Genomic DNA, 610 nt, shown 5'->3' with positions numbered 1-610 from the left:
CTGTATTGGGTACAGTTTCATGGCTACTGGAAATCGAGAAATCGCCGCTCGATCGCTCATTTCGACCCAGGAATTCCAGCACTACTAGAGAGAGATCTCTCGTTCATGGTTACAGTATTGTACTACAGTACTGTACTGTACAGTCGAAAAAGAAACTATAGTACTGTACACTGTAGAGTACAGTACGCGCGTACAGTGTACAGTGCACACTGCACAGTGTAACTACTGTACTGGGCTTCAAGCATTTTAACCCTCATTCAACCAACACCTGCAAACTGCAAATCCGTTGGAAAATCAACATAGCTCAAGCAAGTAGAGGATCATTATCACTTTTTCTTCTTATAATATCATTTGATGAGTAGAAATAGGCTTATTTTGAATCATGGCAACGAGTAATGAGAAATCGGCATATAGTATTCCGGCTACGAAAAGACCCGATGGCACTTGGAGGAAAGAGCGAAAGGTCAAAGAAGGTTATGTGCCACAGGATGAAATGGCCACCTATGAAAGTATTGGTAAAAAGATAGTTAAGAATCAGAGCTCATCCATGCCTCCAGGCCTAGTTGTAGACACAACGGAATCTTCCAAAGCCAAGAGTAAGCTCAAAAGA

The 610-nt window shown here is 42.0% G+C and overlaps 1 protein-coding gene across 1 annotated transcript; it reads left to right on the top strand.

The window, feature by feature from the left end:
- Nucleotides 1-382: 382 nt before the first annotated feature.
- On the top strand, nt 383-553 carry TRIADDRAFT_22285 (uncharacterized protein; the record flags this gene model as incomplete). The annotated part of the gene is made up of 1 exon (XM_002111254.1): nt 383-553. A coding segment is annotated over one exon (171 nt), but the record flags the coding sequence as incomplete, so codon positions are not given.
- Between the last annotated feature and the right edge of the window lie 57 nt (nt 554-610).

This window comes from Trichoplax adhaerens, genomic scaffold, assembly GCF_000150275.1.
Source record: "Trichoplax adhaerens TRIADscaffold_3 genomic scaffold, whole genome shotgun sequence".
NCBI classification, from domain to species: Eukaryota; Metazoa; Placozoa; class Uniplacotomia; order Trichoplacea; family Trichoplacidae; genus Trichoplax; species Trichoplax adhaerens.
Note: the sequence above shows the minus strand (reverse complement) of the source record. Positions and strands in the feature narration are given on the sequence as shown.